Genomic DNA, 22,464 nt, shown 5'->3' with positions numbered 1-22,464 from the left:
TGTTTGGTGCCCACGAGGGAGGGGCACACAAGCAGAGCAGTTTTGGTTTTTGCTTTTTAAGAAAGCTTACATGTCTTGGGAGGAACTGAAGAAAGTCCCATGCCAAGAAGGTACGAAAGTTTAAAAATTAGCTCCAGTGTGGCTGTGCTGGGAGGCAAAGGCCTGGATACCTCATATATTCCAGCCGGTAAACAGACAGGAGATAGGTGGACATGGCGAAGTCCAGCTTGTTGATGAGGGCGGACACTTCGGGAGCAGGGTCCAGCAGGTTGATGATGGTGCTACGGAGCTCGCTCAGTTCAGCCTAGGGGGAAAGAAACGCTCAAGGGCTCACACAGGCACCCAGAGGGGAAGGCGGCCCTCCCCCAAGGGCCATGGAGAACATGTGGTAACAAGGACAACGAAAGGATCTGGTCCTTGTTCAAGATAGCTTAGCAAAACCCCTGCCCTGCATCATCTGTCCTTGGCAGAGCGAGAATCCTTACGGGGGTGACTGTGTCGTTTTTCATGGCCGAGTTATACTGGAGGACGGAGCGCAGTGGCTCTTTGCTGGGAAACGTGAGCAGGGGTGACTTGGTGGCTATTTCACAGACCCCCTCATACCATTCTTCTGGCCAGAGTCCTGCAAGAGAGTGCACATGAGTGAGACCACCATCTTACTCCAGAAGCACTGCAGTGCAGGTGACGGTGACCATTTCTAGAATCGTGGGTCTTTTGTTTGAGCCAATTATCCCCAAAATGGGGTACAGAAATGAGTCTGTTTTCTAACTCGGACAGGTTTTTCCTAAGATACATAGAACTGTCAGAACCCTAAACTACACCTGGGAAGTGTAACATCTGCAATCACTTGTAGGAAGCAGCAGCTGAATTTGGACAAATTTTGAATGCATGCACATTCATAATTAGGTAGAGTCCTGCCTCACCTTTGTTTCACTCTGCACTCTGTCTTCCCCACGAGACTGAATATCCCCTTACCTGAGCCCTCTACTGCAAATCCCATCAGCACGGAATAGAGCCAGAAGTCCCTGAAGAGCTTTTGCAACCGAGGCTTGGCTTCTTTGATGGGAGGCAACCTTCGGGTGAGCTGATGCACCGAGGACAGAAGGAGAAAAGGAGGTTATTTGCTGACAAGGCCTAAAACCTACAGATGCAAAATCAACCCCAGATTCATTCTCCAAGAATCAGTGAATCATTTTGGGTAGGAAAAGACATGCTGAACAGTGACTGACACTTCTTGATCAATTCACTGGTAAATACCCATTCAACAAACATTTATTGAGTAGCTAATGTGCACCAGGCACCATGCCTAGGAGGTGAAAAGCCCCATCCCTACAAAGAAAGGCCTTTCTGCTGAGTTTGGAGGCAGGTGAGGAAATTATCGCAGTGTGGCAGAGTTCCTGGAGAAGGTGTCATGGGTCTCAATGTTACCATGCAAGTAACCCTTGGCCTGGCAGAGAAAAGAGAGCAGCCCATCCACCCATAGGAGCATCAGGTCCAAAGCTTAGGCCTGGGGAGGGCATGGAGGGCTTGGGAGGCTGGCGCTCAGGTGAACAGCTGTGACTGGAGAGAGAGGGTGATCGTGAGAAACCTTGTGGGTTGAGGAGAAATGGCTTTCAGATTTTTCCTGGCAGCACAACTTTTTCAAACAGTTGTCTTGGGCAGAATCCCAAGATTTAAAATAGGTAGAGGCAGAGTTGCTTAGGTGCAGGAGTGAGAGGCTGAGTCCCTGCATCCTTGCTCCAGATGGTGTCCTGCCCAGCATGAAGCAGGGAGTGGCTCACAGGTTATGCAAAAATGTTAAATTTGTGCACAGCGCCTGTTGGACAAGCTGGTCCTCAAAGAACCCCCAGAGGACGTCGAGCTCCCTCCCTACAGCGATAATCAAGCTATAGTGAGGGGTCTCTGCAATCCACATAGTCACGAGAGCCCAGGGCACAGAGGTGGGGCACATGATGACACCATGGCTGGGAGGGCGGGGCACAGCGAGATGGGTGCCTGCACTCGTGGCTGGTAGGACTATAAACTGATACGCTATTTCCTGGAAAGCAATTTGGTAAAATGCATCAAAAATTCTAAATATCCCCATCATTTCACCTAAAATCCTATCTCTAGGGATCTATCAAAAAAAATCTGATTTAGGCACAAAAATGTTGCAACGTTACTTAGAAATACAAAGAGAGGGGGGCCTGGGTGGCTCAGTTGGCTAAGTGGCTGCCTTCGCCTCAGTCACGATTCCAGGGTCCTGGGATCGAGTCCCACATCGGGACTGCTTCTCCCTCTGCCCGCTATTCCCTCTGCCTGCCACTCCTCTTGCTTGTACTCTCTCTCTCTGTCAAATAAATAAATAAAATCTTAAAAAAAAAAAAAAGAAAAGAAAAGAAAAATGAAGAGAAAAACACTAAACCTGAACGGGGCATTTATAAGTTATGGTATATCAAAAATCGTATTTTCTAAGATTATTTGGTGACACAGGTAGAACTTACACTACGTCAAGTGAAAAAAATGCAAAACGTATATAACATGGTATAGATTTAAGGTATATGTATACAAATACATGTGCATAGAAAAAGAGGGGAAAACTCCAGTCGCATATTAATAATGATTATTTCTGGGTAGCTGGGCTGGCAGGAGTTTCGAGTTTCTTCCTTAACGTTGCCTGTACTTCCTGGAGTTCTGCCATAGATATGCTGCTTCCACAGTCACAGCGAGGGCACAGGTGCTGGCCTAGGGCTGGGCAGCATGCTGCATAGGAGAAGTAAGCAGCTTCTCCTCGAAAGCCACTAGGGTGCTGTGTCCTTGGGGAGAGTCAGTCGAGATAGGGTGGGGGTGCAGCGTGGCCTGTGAGAAGGTGCTGAGGCCTGTGAGAAGCACTGGGGAGGGAAGCAGTGGATAGAACTGTCTCAAGGTAGAAAGGACACTGCCACTAAAGCATGCCTGAGGGGCTTCCAGCTTGCTAGTGGCCAAAGATGGTGGGTCTAAGGAAAAGGAGCTTTGGGACTGTCTCTGAGGTGATGGTACTCCCTAGGATAAGGTCCCAAGAGATGGTGGAGGCATGACGGGGTTCCCAGACCACAGCCTTGGCTTGGTGTTCAAGGTCAATGCAGCTAAGAGGTTCTGGTGTCCTATAAAGAGAACTTGCCTTTGATGGTTATGGTCAGGCCTTCAGAATGCTTCACTCCCAATCGGATCAGGGGCCCCAAGTGACTGAAACGTCCAAAATGGTTTTGGAACAGTGAAAGAAAGTGACTGTTGAAAATCTATCTTCAGTTTGTGATCCTACTACTCCTCACCCTGAGAAAGTCCTGCCTCCCTCCTAAGAACTAGGGCTTGGAAGTGCCCTACAGGTTCTCCTCACACTGATGACTCCATCATACCAGCTGAGATGGCTCTGGTCTCCAGGAAGGGAAGACTATGGTGGAATCACAAAAGGCCCCAGAAGTGCTCTGAAGCAACCTCAGATAAAGGCACGGTGTAGCCAGGCTGGTTAGGACTGTGTGCAGGAACACATTCCTATGCTTCAGGAGAGACAGAAAGGAGTGAGGAGGTTCCAGAGAATGGAAGGAAGATGATGAAGGGGTCTTGTCTGGCCCCAAGACAGGACAGGCAAAGAGCTATAAGATAACTGACCTGCTCTCCCCTAAGATCAAGGTCAGAGAAACAAAAGCCTGAAATAGATGAAGGAGTCCAAAGTGATATAACAACCAAATGAAGTGTAGGAACCTGACTGGATCCTGGATTTTAAAAAGCTATCAAAGAAGTCATGGGAAAATCCGACTGGGACTGGATGTCTGATATAAGAAGGATTGGTTTTCCCAGGTGTAACAGTGGTGCCAAGCAGGGTGGAGACCCACCCCCCAGCCATTTAGGAGACCTAGCTCCAGTGCCCAGGGCTGAAGTGTTGTGACTCTCTCTACAATCCACCTTCAAATACCTCAGGAGACACCTGCGGGGTACACACGCACACAGAATTAAGCAGATATGGCAAAACAGTACTGTTTTATCTAGGAGGTTGGTATATGGATGTCCATTATTCAATTCTTCCAGTTGTTCTGCATATTGTTCAATTTCATAATACAAAGTTGGAAAACATATCTAACCATAAGGCAAGCCTCAGAACTGGAAAGGAAACAATGGAGTAGATGTGGCAGAAGGTACTGCTTTACAGTGGGGGCCAAAACGATACGCTTCCAGTGGAGAACAGACCCAAAAATGTCAGAATTGTCAAGAAGGGCTGAAATCCAGTTTTTTCAAGAGTGGGTTACATGATCAGAGACCTAAATATGTAAGAAACATTATTGGTTAGTTTAAAATAATCTAAGCAAAATATACTCATAGACAGGAAATTCCAGCAAAGGGGCGCCTGGGTGGCACAGCGGTTAAGTGTCTGCCTTCGGCTCAGGGCGTGATCCCGGCGTTACGGGGTCGAGCCCCACGTCGGGCTCCTCTGCTGGGAGCCTGCTTCTTCCTCTCTCCCCTCCCCCTGCTTGTGTTCCCTCTCTCACTGGCTGTCTGTATCTCTGTCAAATAAATAAAATCTTTAAAAAAAAAAAAAAGGAAATTCCAGCAAAGTATATAGAGTAAAAAATGAACACTTTCCACCTGCCTCCCATTTTCAATGTTAAGAGTTGGATGCACCTCCTCCCAGATCTTTTCTGTAAATAAACTACATATGGCGAAAGTGACAATAGCAAAGGTTTACTGAACGTTGACTGAGTGCTGGGCGCCATTCTCTGTGCTTTCTGCACATTCTCTCATCATCTCATCTAATTTCCACAGCAACCTTATGCAGCAGCTATAACTACTGTCCTAAGTTCAGAGAGAACACAGAGGGTGGGAGGTGGGATTCCCACCAACGCGGCCAGCACAGCTTCAGAGAAACCCAGAGCAGATGGTGTGAGCACAGCAGCCGTGCAGTGGGTCTAGGGGAAGACTTCCATGCAGAAAGAGCAGCCAGTGCCAAGGGTCCAAGAAGGGCCAGGCTTAGTGTGCGTGAGAACAAGGTGGAGATGGAGGGAGCTGCCCAAGAGCAGATCATGGGGCCTCGGAGGAGCCTGTGCAGAGGGAACGGCCTCTCCGAGCCTAAATGACAGTGCCCATGGTGATGTCCCAGTACTGAGCAGGAACAGTGAAGGTTCTGAGAAAGCAATGGGACCACAGGTACTGAGTGCTGACCTGGACCCCAATCCAGCCACACCTGTCAGCTCTTTTTTTTTTTTTTTTAAAGATTTTATTTATTTATGTGACAGAGAGACAGCCAGGGAGAGGGAGAGAGGGAACACAGCAGGGGAGTGGGAGAGGAAGAAGCAGGCTCCCAGCGGAGGAGCCTGATGTGGAACTCGATCCCGGAACGCCGGGATCACGCCCTGAGCTGAAGGCAGACGCTTACCGACTGCGCTAACCAGGCGCCCCACACACCTGTCAGCTCTTAAATACAATGGACAGCCCTTTACGTGCCAGAAATCTCTCAAAATGAGCAACACACAGACGCCCCCTAGAGGCTCCTCACAAGCCTACAGCGTACCCAGAGAGTCCTGTTCTCACATTAGAGGGCTTCTGGGTAACAAACACACTCTTGGGTACCAAAATCAGGGAGCAACACTCTGTGATAAGTTGGTCTTCCAGACAATCCAGAATATACCTGTAATAATGTTTTAGATTACAGAATCTAAAATAAATTTTAAAGAGTGATCCTAGGGGCACCTGGGTGGCTCAGTCAGTTAAGCATCTGCCTTTGGCTCAGGTCATGATCTTGGGGTCCTGGGTTTGGCCCCACACTGGGCTCCCTGCTCAGCAGGGAGTCCGCTTCTTCCTCTTCCTCTGTTCCTCCCCTCTCTGCTCGTGCTCATCCTCTTTCTCAAGTAAATAAAATATCTTTAAAAAGACAGAGAGTGATCCTAGCTCCACAGATCCCTGTGAACTCCTAGGTGGACCGGAGTTTGGGGAGCACTGCTCAGTAATATCCTATCTGTCCTGTAACAGCTAAGAAAGCTGCACTGCAAGCCTGGCACAGAACATAGTGAGTGAGCCCTGACTGAAGAAAGTTCTGTACCAAGGTCTCCTTACACTATAAGTCACTGATCTCATTCTCCACCTCCACTTTTCACAGAGGGACACACTCGTGGAAGCATGGGGACACCTGCCTAGCAGCCGCGTCAGCCCTGGAGACTAGACCAGGGGCAGATCATCTGAGTGGTAGAATCCAAAGCTGGAAGGCAGATGAGTTGGCCTCTGCTTTTACAGGAGCATTACAGCTACACCCAGTGCAACCCCGCCCCCAGAGCTCTGAAGAGAGTCTCATGATGCAGTGGCTTCAACAAGGACTGCACCCACAAGCACGTCGGCACAGTGATAGTCATGCCTTCAAAACACCAGCTGTTATCAGAACTGGACCAGAGGAGTCAGAAGTCACTCAGCAGAGATCAAAGACACAGCCGAGGGGGTTTGTGCTGACAAAGCGAGTTGAACGGTGTTTGATTTGGGACATATTTACTTTGGAAAATACCCAACACCGGCCCAGCACCAAAGTTCACATTGAAACCCCACTGGTGACCTTGGCGCATTTCATCTCTGCAACACCACTTCTCAGAAGCACAGAGGTGAGTTTGGTTTCTTACATTTCTGCCGATTATAAATTCTTCTTTGCAGTGGTTAAAGATGGATAACTGGAGCATCTCTATCAAACTACAAATTCAAAAGCTTTCTACACTGTCTTAAAAATGGAAAAATGGCTTTGTTTTTTAGTCTGCCTAATATAACATTCTGTCAGTTACGTTACTGAGACAATTGACAAAACTGGGACAGGAACTGGAATAGGAAAGTATTGTGCCTATGTTAAATTATCTTAAGTATGTAACAGTACTATGATGGTGCATGAAATAGCCTTGTCCTTAGCCATTTTCCCCCCAAATATGAGAATTAAAAGTTAGAGGGACACACTATAAGTGACTTACTCTCAAAGGTTTCAGAAAAAGAGTATATGTGTGTGCCTGCCTGTGTATACACCCATATGCACAGATGTGTATATATGGAGAAAAAGCCATAAAGCAACTGTTCCAAAATACAAAAGCTAGTGAATCTAGGAAAAGGGTGTACAAGGGCTGTTCTCTATGCCAGTCTTTCAACTTTTCTAATGTCTGAAGTTATTTCAAAATGAAAGGATTTTAAAACTTCAAGCAGTTACTTCTCTCCCATCACATCTGCCCTCTTTGGGCCTGAAGACATAGCCAGGAGGGACTAGGGTGTCCAGGTGTTATGCTCTGATGTGTGACCAAAAAGGCCAACTTTACTCCATACAATTGGCATGAGAAAGTGCCATATAAAGTTTCCAGAAAAGCAAACTTTTCAATGATTTACCTTTAAAAAATATTGCTTCTCTTCAAAGATAGTCATCTGGATTTAAACATAACCTAGTGGTAGTTTTAAAGTGTCTTATATAATTTTTGTTATACTAAATGACAAAATGATAGAAGGATTGGCCTTTTATTAAGATTTTACTTATTTGACAGAGCTAGAGAGCAAAAGCAGGGGGAACAGTAGAGGGAGAGGGAGAAGCAGGCTCCCCACCGAGCAGAGAGCCCAATGCGGGGCTCAATCCCAGGACCCCCCGATCATGACCTGAGCAGAAGGCAGACTCTTAACCATCTGAGCCACCCAGGCACCATGGCCTTTTATTTTTTTATTTTCATTTTTTTTAAAAGATTTTATTTTATTTTTTATTTATTTGACAGAGATAGAGACAGCCAGCGAGAGAGGGAACACAAGCAGGGGGAGTGGGAGAGGAAGAAGCAGGCTCACAGCAGAGGAGCCTGATGTGGGGCTCGATCCCATAACGCCGGGATCACGCCCTGAGCCGAAGGCAGACGCTTAACCGCTGTGCCACCCAGGCGCCCCTTTATTTTCATTTTTAAAAAGATTTTATGTGAGAGAGAGAGAGAGAGAGAGAGCGTGAGAGAGTGAGTGAGCATAAGCCGGGGGGAGAGGCAGAGGGAGAAGGAGAAGCAGACTCCCTGCTGAGCAGGAAACCTGATGTAGGGCTTGATCTTAGGACCCTGGGATTATGACCTAAACCCAAGGCAGATGCTTAACCTACTGGGCCACCCAGGTGCCCCCAAACTTATCTTATTTAAATAAACGGACTGCCCCTCAGGCCTTCTAGTGAGAGCTTTCCAACATCATTCTCACACAGACCTAATACACCTGGTAAGATTACTCCTAACCCCATGCTAGAAGAGGTTAAGTAAAAAAGATTTAGTAGGTCCTCCTGACAGCAGCCGGAGCCAAGTAATAGAGACCGAGAAGATAGGACATCTGTGGTAAGCCATATAGCCTCACAGCCTCTGGGGCTCCAGGAGAAAGACAGACTGCCAGCCACCTTTCACTGGGCACCCAGAGGATCTCTGCATTATCACAAATTCCAAGTGTTATGCAAATAGCACAGCCCCAAATAACAACGCAAACTGCACATATCTTTAGGGTATTTGTTTTCAGAAAGCCTGGCCCGTACGCCTTTTTCAACATCTCCACTCAGGCCCCACCTCCTGGTGAAGCTCGGTGAAGTTCTCCTGGCAGCCCGCTCCTACCACAGGAGGCAGGGCCGCACCCCAGCTCTGCACCCCTAACTGTCTGGTAGTGTCCCTAGGAAAGCACCCCTGCTTTATTGCACGTCTGTTCCCTGGCTGGCTGGCAGAGCCCCTTGGAGGGGGACACCTTTGTGTCTCCAGGGCTTAATATGTTATTTGGGAAACAGGAGACAAAGTTCGGTGAGTGAATGAAAAAGAAACTCCCTGGGAACGTTGAGTCCACAGGAATCTACATGGTCACAGTTTTGTAAACCTTTACAGAAGGGATTCTCAAGTTGGGGCCCACAGATCCTTCAGGTAGGTTTTTGAAGCCACACAAAATGTTAGGTATCTGTTTATCTTTTTTTTTTTTTAAAGATTTTATTTATTTATTCGACAGAGATAGAGACAGCCAGCGAGAGAGGGAACACAAGCAGGGGGAGTGGGAGAGGAAGAAGCAGGCTCATAGCGGAGGAGCCTGATGTGGAGCGATCCCATAACGCCGGGATCACGCCCTGAGCCGAAGGCAGACGCTTAACCGCTGTGCCACCCAGGCGCCCCTAGGTATCTGTTTATCTTCACCAGCTTCTCCTAAGGTGTACGATATTAAAATGGTTAAGGACTGACACTCCCAGGGCATCTTCCGGGGTCAAAGCCATGGGCTTGCCCTCCGAGCACTGCGGTGGCCAGTCTGCTAGGCCACCATTCACCCTGTCGCTGGTTTTCTCTCCCAGCTTTAGCTCTGCCAAAATGAAACGCCTGTTCCAACCCCTCATCATTTCTCTCATCCTAATGTCCATGTGTGGGAGCAGTCAGCTTGAGAAAGAAGGGGAAGATTCTCCATCTGCAGACCCCCAACGGGGGCAGTTAAGTAGCAAAAACTTGACCATGCCCCTTCTCCCCGCCGACTTCCACAAGGAAAACACGGTCACCAACGACTGGATCACAGAGGGGGAGGAGGATGAGGACTATCTGGACCTCGAGAAGATATTCAGCGAAGATGATGACTATATTGACATTATCGATGCAGTTTCGCCAACCGATTCAGAGTCCGGTGCTGGGAACATCCTCCAGCTCTTTCAAGGCAAGAGCCGGATCCAGCGCCTCAACATCCTCAATGCCAAGTTCGCTTTCAACCTTTACCGAGTGCTGAAGGAGCAGGCCCGCTCTTCAGACAACATCTTCATAGCCCCAGTGGGCATTTCCACGGCCATGGGTATGATTTCCTTCGGCCTGCAGGGGGAGACCTATGAACAAGTGCATTCGATTTTGCATTTCAAAGACTTTGTCAACGCCAGCAGCAAGTATGAGATCATGACCATTCACAATCTCTTCCGTAAGCTGACTCATCGCCTCTTCCGGAGGAATTTTGGGTACACACTGCGGTCAGTCAATGATCTTTACGTCCAGAAGCAATTCCCAATCCTGGATGACTTCAAAAGAAAAGTAAGAGAGTACTACTTTGCAGAGGCCCAGGCGGCTGACTTCTCAGACCCTGCCTTCATAGCGAAAACCAATAACTACATTCTGAAGATCACCAAGGGTCTCATAAAAGACGCTCTGGAGAATATAGACCCAGCTACTCAGATGATGATTCTAAACTGCATCTACTTTAAAGGTAAGAAATAGCTTTAAGTTTCTCAAAACCAACTCGTGACATGCTCTTTTAGTGTGCAGATGGACTGAACGTTAAGAACTGTGTCCTCTAGCTCAATTTATCCAGGAAACCAACACACAAGGTCAACTCACAGGGAAGATCAGGATGGGGCGATGGTAGCAGCTGACACTGAGCACTAACTCTAGTTTATGCTCACTGAAACTGCATCACAACCTTGTTATTAGCATTCCATTTTACAGACAGAGCCGCCAAGGCACAGAGAAGCAAAGTGATGCTCCCAGGGCACACAGCCAGTAAGGCGCAGAGCCAAGGTTGCACCAGGCAGGCCATCTCTAGTGCTTTGTTAAACTGGAAGAAAAAATGAAAAACCTTTTTAGTATTTGGCCATGTTGGATTTGAGTTTTTTTCATCTCCTTTCCCAATTATCAGTAAGCAGGAATATGGACAAGAGGTTGAAGACAGGTGTCTGAAAACTGTTCAGCTTGACTTACATTAATACCTGCAACTCCTTCTTGGGACACTTGTGCACTAATGGGGAGGTGGGGGTGGGGAAATAAACTCTTATTTCCAGACCAACTATTCTGGGGCAGACAAGAAAGGAGGACATTCCCCACCCCCACACCACTATATACACATAGGACCCCTGGGATCCTGGAAGTAAACGGGCAATTGACTAGTAAAATCCAGACGTCGTTCACAGTGCCCTCACTGGAACTTGAACTGGAAGAAACCTCTACCTCATTCTACAAGCCTAGAGAGCCAAAGGGCAGACACTAGGAATGGGTTCACATCTCAGTGACTCATGGTGACACACAACCACTCTCTTCTGCCACCAAAACCTGGAAGGCACCAGCTAGAGTCAATCCCCAAGGCCTGGGAGGCTATGCTTCCTCGCTAGTTAGCTCTAGCACTGGTTACAGCAGCCCAGGGAGGCGAAGGACAGGGGCCCTCTCTTGGCTGCTGCTCTGGGGTGGCAGGGCTGCCGAGGGAGGGCCGAGGCCTACCAGCAGCTGTGCCAGGCAGGCATTCTGCTAGACAGGAAAAGTAGGAATGAAGGAGCCAAGACTGCAGGAGGGGCATGGAGGCTGAGCCAGACCCCTGGGTTTCCCTCTCAAATTCTAGGCACTACTGCTGGCCTTGTAGTGGGTGATCAAAGGCTGAGGCACTAACAGGCTTGTGACAGACACACGCTATATATATGTATATATATATGCATACACACAGATATATTTTCTTAAGAGAGAGAGTGTGTGAATGTAAGCAGGGGGGAAAGAGGGAGGGAGAGAAAGAATCACAAGCAGGCTCTACACCCAGCCTGGAGCCTGAAGCGGGGCTCGATCTCACCACCCTGAGATCATGACCTAAGCTGAAATTAAGAGTCGGACACTCAACCGACTGAGCCACCCAGGCACCTCACACACATGTACTTTGTATTACTGGTCATAAGCACGTGGAAGTGAGCAAACTGGAGTTTAAGTCCTGGCCTCCCCACTTCTTATTCATGTGGCCTCAGGCAGGTCATTCAATGTATCTGTGACTCAGTTTCCTCACCTTTATCACAGAGATGCTGGTAACACCCACACTGACAGGGCTGTGTGCAGCACTACAGAGACAGAGATGCAGTGCTAGCCTGGTATGTGGCATGTGGTAAGAGCTCAATGAACTTGAGGAGTAAGACGGCAGGTGCCAGCGTCATATAATATATGAAGTAGGTATGATATTGCTAGTGACGTTTATTCTGCTTCTATAAGCAACGGAACAGCTTTAGAACAGCCAGTGTAAGTTACCTGGGCAGCACCAAAGCCCTCAGTTCTACCGGTCTGAGGGGCGCCCCGACACCAGCGCCTCTGCATGAGGCTGGCCGAGTGATCAGGAGCAGGCAGAGAGACACAGCAGCAGGCCATTCCAGCCGGCAAGGACTGCAGAATGACCAGGGCAGTCGGTTAACAACCTCCAGCACATAGCAGCCAGGGTCACGCCAAAGGGTTAAAGTGTGTCCCTTTCCCCTTGTGTTGGATGGTCACTTAATTTAACATTGGAATCAGAGGGATGAAATGCCAGTAGCACCCAAACTTTCATGGAGGCTTTTTTTTTTTTTAAATCATGGATGCTAATCAAAAGAGAGGAAGGTCTAGAAGTATAATTTTAATCACTAGCTCCTAAATCTGTTACTAATTTGATTTTTTTAAAAAGATTTTATTTTTTTATTTGATAGAGAGATTGAGCAAGCAAGCACAAGCAAGGGGAGCAGCAAGGAGAGGGAGAAGGAGAGGCAGGCTCCCCACTGAGCAGGGAGCCTGACAACACAGGGCTTGATCCCAGGACCCTGTGCCGAAGGCAGGCACTTAACCAACTGAGCCACCGAGGCGCCCCACTAATGTGATTTTTAATTACAAATATTATAACTGCCTTGTAAAGTGCAATAAAAACAGAGGTTGGGTCTCAGGAGGAAGTCAGAAAGAAAGAAACCCAGGTGACACGTGACAGCCGCAGCAGAAGCAGCGTACATCTGTGCTCGTACAACCTGGGGGGAGGGGAAAGCACCCTGGCATCTTGGGGGTAAAGGCCAGGGATGCTGCTAAACACCTTACAATGCACAGGACGGCCCCCACAACAGAGAACTACCCAGATGTCAACCGTGCTGAGGCTGAGAAGCCCGGGGCAGAGGCCGATCTCACCCCAGTGGCTCTGCCTACCAGCTGGACACCCTGACCAAGTTGCTTTGCTTCTTTGGTGCCTCTGTTTCGTCATCTATAAAACAAGGCTTATAATACAAAGCACACATCTCATATGGTTGCTAGGAGGAGGAAATGAAGGATACAGGAAAGATGCTTGAAGGAATGCCTGGCACACTGCCAGTTCTCAGTTGTCAGCCAGTGGCCGTTATTATAGTTACTAGCATCTTTGAGCTAAAACAGACATGTACTTACTCCTGGACACAAAGCATAACAGCCAAATCTGACATGGATATCTGATCGCATCACCAGTGAATCCTGCTAGTCCCTATGGAATCGCAGAGTGGAAGGGATGAAAGCCATAGAAACAGAGCTGCTAGAAGCAAAAAGCTACTCATTTTACAGGTCAACAGGTAGAGGTCCAGGCACGTCTGGCATCTTGCTAGAGTCAAACAACCAGTTAGTGCCCACATCTAAACCAGAATTCATTCCAGTCTTTCCAACTTCTCTACCATTATCACACTTCCTACCAGTATGTCAGCATTCTGACTTTTGAATCATTTAGAACAGCGGTCCTCAAAGTGTAGTCTCTGGACCAGGAGCATTAGTACCACCTGGGAACTTGTTAGAGATGCAAGTTCTTGGTTCAAATTAGACCTACAGAACCAGAGACTCTGGGGGTGGGCCCTGCAGTCAGAACAAGCCCTCCAGGTGTTTCTGATGCACACTCACATGTGTGGACCACAGCTTTAAAATAATATTTTAATAAAAGCCCTGTTCTTCTTGACTTTACAGGATCCTGGGTGAATAAATTCCCAGTAGAAATGACACACAACCACAACTTCCGGCTGAATGAGCGAGAGGTGGTCAAAGTTTCCATGATGCAGACCAAGGGGAACTTTCTGGCAGCAAATGACCAGGAGCTGGACTGCGATGTCCTGCGGCTGGAGTATGTGGGGGGCATCAGCATGCTAATCGTGGTCCCGCACAAGCTGTCTGGGATGAAGACCCTCGAGACACAGCTGACGCCCCAGGTGGTGGAGAGATGGCAGAAAAGCATGACAAACAGGTACTTTAGGTTCAATGTTTGCTCTTTTGATCTCTGGGAAGCTGGGAGAGACCAGAAACACTGGGAATTTTGGTCATTTTAAGAAGAAGGGAGACGTGTGCATAAAAATCCAAGAATTGCCATCCTGGGCCACTCTTGTTAATTTAGCCCAAATTACCTGCTCAGTAAGAAGCAATCGGACAGCATCTGTGAGAAACACATCTCCCCCCCCCCGCCCCCGCCACATGAACAGTTTCAGACATGAGGGGCAGGTGACTTAGAGCCAGCTCGGAAACAAACCGGCCCTGCCACTTACTTGCTCTGTGGCTTTGAGCCCTGGCTTTGTCATCCGTAAAAGCAGCATGACTCTATGACTTCCCAGGGTCACAGAGAGAAATACCTAGAAAAGTGACACTGAGCACCCATCACAGCGCCTGGTGCCTGTGATAAACTCTTCCTTCCCTGTGCAGGAAATGATGTAATCCTCATAACCTATTAAGGACATGTTGTTCATGATTTTCCTCTCTCATTATTTATTACCCCAGAGTCAAAACTACAGGCTTTAAGTAGTTATGATTATTAGCAGAACATGACAGAAAGAATAGAGAAGTCGCATTTCTGTTTCACTGAATACTGCCTAGGCCCATATTAAGATGTGAATCTGGTTCAGGTCTCCTTTTGGGACAAGAATGCAAAGAAATGCAACAAACCCAGAAGAGGGCTCATAGAGGAAGGTATTCGCCTGGGGAGCCAATGAGTCATCAGGCCCTGTCAATTTTTCCTTAGAAACGTCCCCTCCGTACCCACCTCCTTCCTAACCTCACTGCCCATGACCTTCCACCCTGAGCCAGGAAGGTCTAACCAGCCTGCCCCTCCATTCCTCAAGCCACGTGGCACTGGCCTCCAAATAGCATTCCCAAGACACCCTCTGGCTCTGGCTCCTCTTCTTAGAAGCTTTCTATGGGCCACCTGCCCATAGGATGCAGCCCAGCTTCTTGATCAGGCCCACAGACACAGTCCCTGGTCTGACCTGTTCTGCCCCCTCCTCCTCTTTCCTCCCCTCCTGCCCGGTGCCCCTTTGCATGCCAGCCAGACCACAGCTCAGGCTCCCTCCAGGCTTTGCTCATGCCATCTCTCAAGCTGTGGGCAGCCTTGTAGGCCACAGGAGTACCCCTCTTCCTCACCCCCTGCTGGATGGCTCCAGTGGTTAGATCTGTCCTGGTTGTTCAGACATTACCATACCACCTTTACCATTTTGCTGCTTCACACATGTGAGTTCTGCTTGCCAAAGGAAAGCAAACTCTTGAGAAGGGGGACTGTGTCTGATGTCTCTTTATCCCCTTTGTGTGCTGGACTTGGCCCCATGGGCACTGTAGTTGTTGTTTATCCATAAGGACTGAATGTGTTGAGACAAGGACAGAGAACTTTCTGGCATGTGAAGGGTTCTTTTTTCTGTACACTGATCAGATATTCAACTGCTTATTTAACAAAATAAGAAATGCCTGAAATCAAGGACCCAAACAAGAGCATTATTTTAGATACTCTCAAACCATAAACCAGTAATAGTTCTGACCTGGAAGGTGGGACGTGAGCCCCACAGTATGGAGAAAATGACTGCATAGTGCTAACCATGCCTCCATTTTAAGGAACTGGAACCATAATGGATGGTCTTTCCCAGAAACTCAACTGACAGTACTGGGATATGAGTTTCAAGAAGGGCTGCATCCAATCTGTGGTAAATGCAACCTGGGGTTGGTGGGGGAAAGGAGATTGTGGACATTTGAGGGAAAAACAGGACTCCTTTGGAACTTCTGGTTCAATAAAACTGGGCACCCTTTTCCTCTCTGCCCAGAACTCGAGAAGTGCTTCTGCCAAAATTCAAGCTAGAGAAGAACTATAACCTGGTGGAGGCCCTGAAGTCAATGGGGGTCACAGCACTGTTTGACAAAGACAGCAATATGACAGGAATCTCAGACCACAGGATCACCATCGACCTGGTAAGCTCTCCCCTAGTCCACCCTCCACAACCTGTCCCTAGGATCTGCCCCCAGCAAAGCCTCCCTCCTGCCAGGCCTGACTTCATAGGTCAGCGGTGCTGGGTCTGCCAGACACTGAGTGGGCAGGGTAATCTGTTTTAGGAAGCAGCGTGGGAGTGAGCCTCATTCTTGCTGACTGCAGAAAGAGAGGAGGTGTGTGCCCCAATCCGTGAAACAGCTACACCCAGCTGTTAAATACATGCAAAGAAAGTGCATGACCTGCATGCTGAACTTGACACAACAATAGACACTCCACAAAAAAAGAGAGAATATCAGTCCAAAGAAACCACGCAGATCCAGGCCCCCCCGCTTCTGGCAGTGCACCTACAGTGTGCGAGGGAGATGGGGCCTGCAGCTGCCATCCTACTGGCAGACCATTCATACTATGACCACCACCATAAGTGACTGTGATGTTGGTGTTTACGGATACGTATTGTTTATATGACATAGCCTCTGAGCACAATTACTGCACCTGGTGGGAGGTGAGAGAGACTTTCAAGGGTCATTCTGGCCACTGGTGGTTTGTGCCTCATATGTGGTGTTTCCACCCTGAATGAGAGGAGACTCCACTATATCGTCTATCACTCTGTATGTCCACTGACAGGATCTGACACCTTTCCTTTCCATTTTGAAATAGTTCAAGCACCAAGGAACCATCACGGTGAACGAGGAGGGCACCCAGGCTGCCGCCGTGACCACGGTGGGGTTCATGCCGTTGACCACCCAAGTCCGTTTCACTGTCGACCGCCCCTTCCTCTTCCTCATCTATGAGCACCGCACCAGCTGCCTGCTCTTCATGGGGAGAGTTGCCAACCCCACCAAGTCTTAAAGGTGGAGGTCTGGGCATTTCAAGTGTTTTGGGGGCATTCTGTAATTCTGGTTCCATTCTAGCAATGAGAATGGAGATGTTTTGGCATCATGGCTTTCTTGGATTATGCTACCATTCTGAAATCAAGGCCCACAGGAGAGAAGACATGTACAAATGACTGAGAAGCTCATTGGAATCCGTTCAGCACAGTGAACAATGCCAGCAGTTCATAGAAGTTAATGTACCTGTCATATGCCAGCTGTTACCTAGAGGGTGTCAGCAACATACGGGACTGGCTTACTCCCGCCTCCTCCGTGCAAACCTATAGAGGGCTTATCTGTGCACTTCCTTCCCTGCAGTCCCTGTCCTTGAACTTTTGGCTCTATTAACTCAAATTACCAGCGCTCCTCATCTGAACACAGAACACAGAACACAGAAATGAGCTGCGAGACTAATTTCTCACCTCTCCCAAGGATGGTGCCCAGGACAGAAGCAATCTCATGACATTGAAGGGGTGCCCTGGATGTTAGGGCTTAATTCTCTCAAGGCCTAACCTTCTGAATTGATGCTAAATGTCATCTATACTTCTGCTGTCACCTCACTGCTGCTCAGAGGACAGTGTGTACACATGGCCATGCCTTCCACCTTAGAGATAAATAAATATCACCACTTTTACTGTGTGTCTGTTATAATTCTCTATTTTTTGAGGCTCAAGTAACTAAGAAAAGCCAAATTCAAAATAGCTGACATCCCCAGGAATGACAGAGGTTGACAAAAAGCAACTTGAGTTCTTCATGGTGACCCATGAAGGCATATTCCTCGGGATCAGGACGTGGTAAGTGTTGCTAAATCCTGGGGGCAAAGATGCTTTGGATGGGGCTTCATGGAAATTCCTGAAATGCCAGTCTGTATGTGGGGCACATGCTTTGGCTTTCATCCCTGGACACAGGGAGACCCTCAGACAAGGTTTCATAGTGGGTCTGGTTTGAGAAAGCAGGTGACATTCACATGTCTGAATGTTTCGCTACTCGGGTAAGACGAGTGGAATCCAAAAAGGCTGCTCAGAATGGAAGGGTGCTGGTGCCTCTGCAGTGCTGGGGACTCTGGGCAGTGACGGGGAGAGCATCACAAATGCTGTTGTGTGCAGCTGTCTAACTATGACCCCCAGAGCCCTGCAAGAGAGGCTTTCTCTTCTTTTCTCTGCAGACGGGGAAGAGCAGTGTTTGAGCACAGGTTGGCTTGACTCTAGAGTCACCCACAGAGTCTTGTCACAGCAGACTCAGTGAGACCAATATTAGTCATGGTGGCAGCAAAAGGGGAGTACCTTACGCTCCCCACTGTAGGGGGCGCTGTGATAGGTTTGCCCGCGGGTTATCACTGAGTCCTCACCACCGCTAGGAGGTTCTCACAGTTATCACCTCCTTTTGGCAGCTGAAGAAACAGTTGACGTCTTAGAGGAGACATGACCTGCCCCAGGCCCTGCTGTTAGTTGCTAGCACACCTCTCCACCTGCTTCCTTCCCAACCTCCTGCACCAGGGCCTCCACCTCCTGTATCTACTGGCCAGTGCAGGGTAGAGGCTATGTCTTTGCCTATCATGCCTCCTGACCTCTCGGGGAGCCCTGAGATGGCTGACACCCCACTCCTTGAACTCCTTCTCCAACGTATTTCCACACTGTCCTTTCCTGGTCCTTGTCCTGCTTTTGTTGTCCTGCTGCTCGTTCCTCATGTTCCTCCCATTCCTAAATGTGGCTCTCTCAAAAACTCCGCCTGGAGCCCTTTGCCATGCCTGTCCCCTGCCCAAATGGTGACCATCTCCCTTCCAATATGGCCCGCCCCACCTGTGCTGGAGCCAGCCCAGGCTCCTCTGTGACCCAGCCCAGGCCAAGGCCCTCCAGCCTCCATGCTTTTTGTTCAACTACATCCACTCAGAATGCACTCAGATCCCGTCTTTCAGGAACTAGCTGATCCAGGTTTCAGAGCACAGACCCTGAGCCAGGCTGCTGGGTCCCAACCCTGGCTCTGACATTTAGTAGCTGTGGGACTCTGAGGCAAGTTCTGTGCCTCAGTTTCTCCACCTATAAAATAGGGATAATAACAGCGCCTACCTTGCAGGGTTGTTGTAAGGATTAAGAGAGTTAATGACTGGAAGGGGTTTATATCAGTGCTTAGCAAAAGCTAGGTAAGGGCTTCCTGTTACTATCTTTGAGAGAGTATCCAGCCCAGGGGTTCCTAAATGGGGAGCCCTGGGTGGGTTTCTCCCACTCAACTTCCTGAGAATAAATGGAAAACCTTGTGAAGAGATACATTTCTATGGAAGGAGAGGGCAAGGCTTTTAAAGGAGTCTATGACCTAAAACCTGTTAGTCCACAAACCTAACTTCATAGGCACTGAGAGAATAAGTAACCTGTCGAAGGCCACAAAAATTACTGGTGGTATAGGTAAACTAGCTCTAAGTGAAATGCACAAATGTTTTCTGAGTAGAAGGCACAGCTTATCAAATCACTACTTTACAACAGTGGAACACACAGGACTCTAAGCATTAGATACCTTTCAAGGTGCTTGATTAACTAATGGGCTAGACACTAAGAGAAGCAATTTAATCAGTGATATTTCTAAAGAAATACTTTTCTACAAAGTTGCAGGTCAAAGATCACCAAACCTAAGCTCTGAAGGAGTCTCAGAGATCATATGACCCAGTCTCCAGTGACTCCCTCCAGGCTCCTAAGGTCACCGATAAATCACTGATAAGCTGCATTTGGATGGACACCCAGGCTTCCTGCCCCAAACCCACCCGCACTTCCACTGAACAAAGTACCTGGAGACACTTTGTCATCAAAAGATCCAAAACAGAGTATTTTCTTCCAAAAGAAAGGAAAGAAAGAAAATAAAGATAAAACATTAATTAAAAAAAAAAAGCTTTGGAAGCTAGTTTCTCCTAGAGGGTCCAAGGGGCAGACCAGAAAGCAAACGTAAGATCCCATGATCTTTGTGCTCTTTGTTGAGCAACAGAATCAAATATTTGTTTCCTCCCCCATAATATAACCATTAACTTTTGTTAAGACTACAATACTTATTCTATTCATGTAAAAGGTCACTGCAGCGTAAACAAAGTGTTTTAAGTGAGTGTGTGCTTGCCTATCATTGCTAACAGTCACACCTACAATGACCCAGCTGGGCACTTCAGAGGGTCATCTTCATCTTTTCGAGAAGCTCTGTGGGCAGAGCAGGCATAGAGAGGCTGTGACACTCACGCAGGATCCCACCCACAGGTCCAACCCTGGCCCTTGTGACCTGAACACCCATGTGTTCCCAACCAACCTCATTGGTTACTACTCCTGGAAGTGCAAAGCACCCCCTGGAATTTCTTCTGTGCAGTTACTAAACTCTAAATACAACAGCTATACATGCTTGAAAGCTCACATGCACATGGGTCAGAGAATTCTGGTGTTCAAACTCACTAGAAATCACGGATTCAAGTGTCACCCCAAACATCCTCCCTGGCGGAGCCTGCTACCAGCCCTTCTCCCCTCCAACAGGCTGAGAGAGTGCCATGGACTTTATGACTCTCACCTTTCCCTCTAGGCCAAACAAAGGATCTCTGTACAATGGTACTTCTAAAACACAATTGTACACTAATCAATACTAAGTATAAAGTGAAAAAGTTTATGTTTTTAAAAACCAATGGAGGCGGTGATGAAAAATACCACAGCAGAGAGTCCTGGCCATTCTCAAATCCTCAGACCCTGCGGGAGGCACCTGATCGCAGGTGCGCAGGTAGTAAGGTCCCCAGGGGAGAGGGGAAAGCCATGAGTACAGGGAGGCAGCTACAAGTGCAGGCAAACTTGCAGCTTGCCCACCCGCCCAACCCCTCAAGCACACTCAGGCAAAGGAGACTGTCCTGACACAGAAGCAACGGGGAACAAGCATCTCGGCTCCTGCTCCAGAATCAGCCACTTACAGGGCGAGGGAGGCAGGAAAGAAAAGGACAAGCCAAAGGAAGGTGAATGGAAGCAGAATGCTCCACAAAGTGCAACCTGTGACATCTTAAAGGCAAATGATAATAAACCAGTCAGTTCCCACTTATCACCCACCTCGGCCAGCTAAAATCAGACCCCTGAAGTCCCCAGATTCTGAATGATGAACATTCAGACTGCGGTAAGAACAGAAACTGAGATCAGAAGAGGTACCTCTCCATCCACCTGCCTGACCTCTACAACCCTGGGTCACCCTGGCAGTTCAGAAGCCAACTCCTCTGGTGTTCCATGTGAAGGGACACACGTGTGAGTGCTTAAGACTCGAACTATTGGGGCGCCTGGGTGGTGCAGTCGTTAAGCGTCTGCCTTCAGCTCAGGGCGTGATCCCAGCGTTCTAGGATCGAGCCCCACATCAGGCTCCTCCGCTGGGAGCCTGCTTCTTCCTCTCCCACTCTCCCTGCTTGTGCTCCCTCTCTCGCTGGCTGTCTCTCTCTGTCAAATAAATAAATAAAATCTTTAAAAAAAAAAAAAAGACTCAACTATTGGGGGTGGGGAAAAGTGGGAAGGACTGGAAGGCAGGAGGAAGGCTTAACCAGAAGGTAGGTTTAGTGGAAGTTAGAGAATCACGGATGAAAACAAATATTAGAACCTGGGGCCGTGGCTTAGGAGTGGCAGCTAGGAACAACTAAGAAAGGGGAAAACAATTTCTACAAAGGTCATTTGGGAAGAAAAGGCTGCAGGCTGAGACCGGACAAGAAGAGTGCTACGGCAGGGGATGGGGCCTAGCCCGTGAGCTGCCACCGTGATGGTGGGCGGGGCTGTGTTCCAAAGCATAACCAGCCCCCTGTGCCAACAACGCCCTCCAAAGGGCACTGAGGGCTGCAGCTCCAAGTACCAAGCACCATGCAGAGGCCCCAGGCCTCATCTCCCAGGAAGGGACCAGGAAGAGGAAGGAAGCAGAGCCTGCCCACCATTAGTCAGGGGCACCAGAGTAGGGCATCAGACACAGGACGAACCTGGAGCCACACCTCAGATCTGGGAGCCACACAAGAGAGAACCAAAGTGGGTTTCCTGGTCAACTAGCGAGGAGGTTCAGGCAGAGCACGCAGAAAGGAAGTGAGGGCTGTGGCCATAGCAGGCACGTACCAGTGGGACAGTCACAAAACAGCTGGTGGTGGCAGAAACACAGCCACACATACAGAATCACTGGGCCTCCAAACAGTATTTTGCTAAAGAATTTGCTGTGCACCACTAGGCAACATTGAAAATATGAGCACAGTATCTGAAGTTTGAAAGCACTCAGTTAATGAATACTCACCACAGCAATTACAGGAATGAGTACACCCAAGTTCCCCGCGCTGCTAGACGCCTAGAAAATAAAAGAATTGAGTCAACGAAAGCATGTGTTTCTTTCATTAAAAAAAGACATAGTGTTAATTTCAGAGAAATAATGAGATATATAGACAGTGATATATAAAAAGGCTCATCCAACATCATTTTTTTAAAAGTAGCCTCCACACCCAGTGTGAAGCCCAACTCGAGGCTTGAACTCATGACCCTGAGATCAAGACCTGAGCTGAGATCAACAGTCAGATGCCTAACTGACTAAGCCACTCAGGTGCCCCTCCAACATCATTTTAATAGCAAAAAAATGAAAACATGTCAAACAGTAGAATGATTACATAAATCATGGTACCTCTGTAAAATTAAATACCATACAGGTGTTAAAAAGACAATTTTCTGAA

The 22,464-nt window shown here is 48.2% G+C and overlaps 2 protein-coding genes across 2 annotated transcripts in view; one reads left to right on the top strand and one right to left on the bottom strand.

Annotated features, from left to right (window-relative positions):
- Positions 1-22,464, bottom strand: part of PI4KA (phosphatidylinositol 4-kinase alpha) — a 118,676-nt gene that overhangs the window by 51,680 nt on the left and 44,532 nt on the right. Inside the window, exons 19-22 of the mRNA XM_034643139.1 lie at positions 22,038-22,088; positions 976-1,084; positions 486-622; positions 171-304 (exon numbers count right to left, since the gene is read on the bottom strand). Of these exons, the coding sequence (XP_034499030.1) occupies positions 171-304; positions 486-622; positions 976-1,084; positions 22,038-22,088 (431 nt within the window). The remainder of the gene's footprint in view (positions 1-170; positions 305-485; positions 623-975; positions 1,085-22,037; positions 22,089-22,464) is intronic.
- SERPIND1 (serpin family D member 1) lies at positions 6,381-17,423 on the top strand. Its single transcript, XM_002926288.4, has 5 exons — positions 6,381-6,596; positions 9,293-10,176; positions 13,647-13,920; positions 15,752-15,896; positions 16,573-17,423. The coding sequence occupies exons 2-5, from the start codon at positions 9,309-9,311 to the stop codon at positions 16,762-16,764; spliced, it is 1,479 nt and encodes a 492-aa protein (XP_002926334.1). The 5' UTR covers positions 6,381-6,596; positions 9,293-9,308; the 3' UTR covers positions 16,765-17,423.

Source organism: Ailuropoda melanoleuca, chromosome 14, assembly GCF_002007445.2.
Source record: "Ailuropoda melanoleuca isolate Jingjing chromosome 14, ASM200744v2, whole genome shotgun sequence".
In the NCBI taxonomy this organism is placed as follows: Eukaryota; Metazoa; Chordata; class Mammalia; order Carnivora; family Ursidae; genus Ailuropoda; species Ailuropoda melanoleuca.
This window is presented reverse-complemented; position numbering and strand designations above follow the sequence as displayed.

Excerpts from the sequence above, each read along its gene's own strand:
- SERPIND1 (XM_002926288.4), top strand. The coding sequence starts at position 9,309 with ATGAAACGCCTGTTCCAACCCCTCATCATTTCTCTCATCCTAATGTCC. Across the intron at positions 10,177-13,646 it reads AAACTGCATCTACTTTAAAG|GATCCTGGGTGAATAAATTC; the intron begins GTAAGAAATAGC and ends TTGACTTTACAG. Across the intron at positions 15,897-16,572 it reads ACAGGATCACCATCGACCTG|TTCAAGCACCAAGGAACCAT; the intron begins GTAAGCTCTCCC and ends ATTTTGAAATAG.